This window comes from Anarrhichthys ocellatus, unplaced genomic scaffold, assembly GCF_004355925.1.
Source record: "Anarrhichthys ocellatus isolate YVR2014 unplaced genomic scaffold, GSC_Weel_1.0 scaffold7379, whole genome shotgun sequence".
Taxonomy (NCBI): Eukaryota; Metazoa; Chordata; class Actinopteri; order Perciformes; family Anarhichadidae; genus Anarrhichthys; species Anarrhichthys ocellatus.
In genome coordinates, this window is record NW_022287353.1 from 1 (window position 1) to 2,318 (window position 2,318).

Below are 2,318 nucleotides of genomic sequence, written 5' to 3' on the forward strand. Positions count from 1 at the left end.
ATATATATATATATATGTATGTGTAGTATATAATTAAACGTGTATAAACTGGAGTTTGTGCTCTAGGCTCGTCGTTCTCAGCAGCAGGTTCACGGTCTGCAGACAGAGAACCAGAGTCTGCAGCTCCACCTGGAGGACACTCAGGGACACTGCAGACAGCTGGAGGACAGGGCCAGGACACTCAGACGGGTCAGTGTGTGTCTCTCAGGGGACATGATGCCGTTAGACACGTCCCTGGTTAACACATCTGCCTGTCTGTCTGTCTTCAGGATGTGTCCGTCCAGCAGGAGGAGCTGTCTGTGCTGCGGATGGAGGCCCAGGCTCTGAGAGACAGACAGGTGGAGCTCCAGCAGCTGAGGGAGGAGCTAACCCGACAGACTGCAAGGAGACAGGTAACACTTCAACATATGAAACACAGTTGCTATACTTACAGTAAAAGTATTGATTGATCAGTAAAATGTTTTTTCTATTCTATCTGATGTTTCTGGATTAATATTCCTGCTGCAATAATGACAACAATAGAAGGAATGATTTTATACTGTGATGGTTTTAATGCGACACTTTTGTCCGTCAGTGTCCTGAGTCTCTGTGTTTAAGCTACACCGTTTATTACAGATGTACTATAGATGTCGAGATGTCTTTCATTAACATGTAATGTAGTGAGCAATGGTGATCATGGTGTAGACCTGCTCATGCCAACCACACGTCATCTGTCTGTCAGGATGAGAACTCATCTCTTCAACAAGAAGTCCAGACACTTCAGACCCATCTGGACCAGACAAAAGCCCACTTACACCACACCAGAACCCAGCATAAAGACACCAGGACCCACGTAGACCAGACCAGAATTCAGCTGGACCAGATTACAGCTGCCATGATGGATCCTCAGGAGGTTCAGAGTGGACCAGAACAGCTGCATGAGAACAAGTACAGGTACCAGTACTCTTACGGTACTCCTACGGTACTCCTACAGTACTCCTACATAAATCCTACGGTACTCCCACGGTACTCCTAAATTACTCCTACGGTACTCCTACAGTACTTCTACGGTACTCCTACAGTACTCCTACGGTACTCATACATTACTCCTACGGTACTCCTAAATAAATCCTACGGTACTCCTAAATTACTCCTACGGTACTCCTACAGTACTCCTACGGTACTCCTACAGTACTCCCACGGTACTCCTACAGTACTCCTACGGTACTCATACATTACTCCTACGGTACTCCTACGATACTCCTACAGTACTCCTACGGTACTCCCACGGTACTCCTAAATTACTCCTACGGTACTCCTATGTTACTCCTACATTACTCCTACGGTACTCCTACGTTACTCCTACAGTACTCCTACAGTACTCCTATGGTACTCATACATTACTCCTACCATAGGAGTACTCCTACAGTACTCCTATGGTACTCATACATTACTCCTACGGTACTCCTACAGTACTCCTACATAAATCCTACGGTACTCCCACGGTACTCCTAAATTACTCCTACGGTACTCCTACAGTACTCCTACGGTACTCCTACAGTACTCCCACGGTACTCCTAAATTACTCCTACAGTACTCCAACAGTACTCCTACGGTACTCCTAAATTACTCCTACGGTACTCCTACAGTACTCCTACGGTACTCCTATGTTACTCCTACAGTACTCCTACATTACTCCTACGGTACTCCTACGTTACTCCTACAGTACTCCTACAGTCTGTTAGAGGTCAAAGGTCATTGTATGTTACTGTGAGTAGAACATAAAGCAGTGACTCTGTTTCATGAGATATTTTCAGATGAAATACGATCTCTTTAAACCAACACAGCTGCTCATGTTATTACTGTGACCTTTAACGTATAAGAATCAGTAATAATATAGCACATTATATATCAATAAGTGTTTACATGTGTGAGTTTTTGTTATAATGGCACCATGTTACACAGATTTGTACTTACTCTGAATACTCTGAGTAGTATTGATACAGATCACAGACGGACAAGAGGAGAAAGAGTTAAAGTCTTGTGGAGAATGTGGGCATCGATCCCCCCACCTGTCGTATGCTAAGCGAGCGCTCTACCATCTGAAGCAGTGCAGCAGTCCTCTCTCCTCTGTCTCCTCCTTATTTCCTCCTTCTCTCCTTCTTATTTCCTCATTCTCTCCTTCTCTCCTCCTTATTTCCTCCTTCTCTCCTTCTTATTTCCTCATTCTCTCCTTCTCTCCTTCTTATTTCCTCCTTCTCTCCTCCTTATTTCCTCCTTCTCTCCTCCTTATTTCCTCCTTCTCTCCTTCTTATTTCCTCATTCTCTCCTTCTTATTT

The 2,318-nt window shown here is 44.5% G+C and overlaps 1 protein-coding gene across 1 annotated transcript; it reads left to right on the forward strand.

Moving 5' to 3' along the window:
• Positions 1 to 66: 66 nt before the first annotated feature.
• LOC116380492 (putative mediator of RNA polymerase II transcription subunit 12) lies at positions 67 to 1,079 on the forward strand (the record flags this gene model as incomplete). Its single annotated transcript, XM_031842401.1, has 3 exons — positions 67 to 189; positions 270 to 392; positions 722 to 1,079. Coding segments are annotated over 3 exons (540 nt in total), but the record flags the coding sequence as incomplete, so codon positions are not given.
• Positions 1,080 to 2,318: the final 1,239 nt, after the last annotated feature.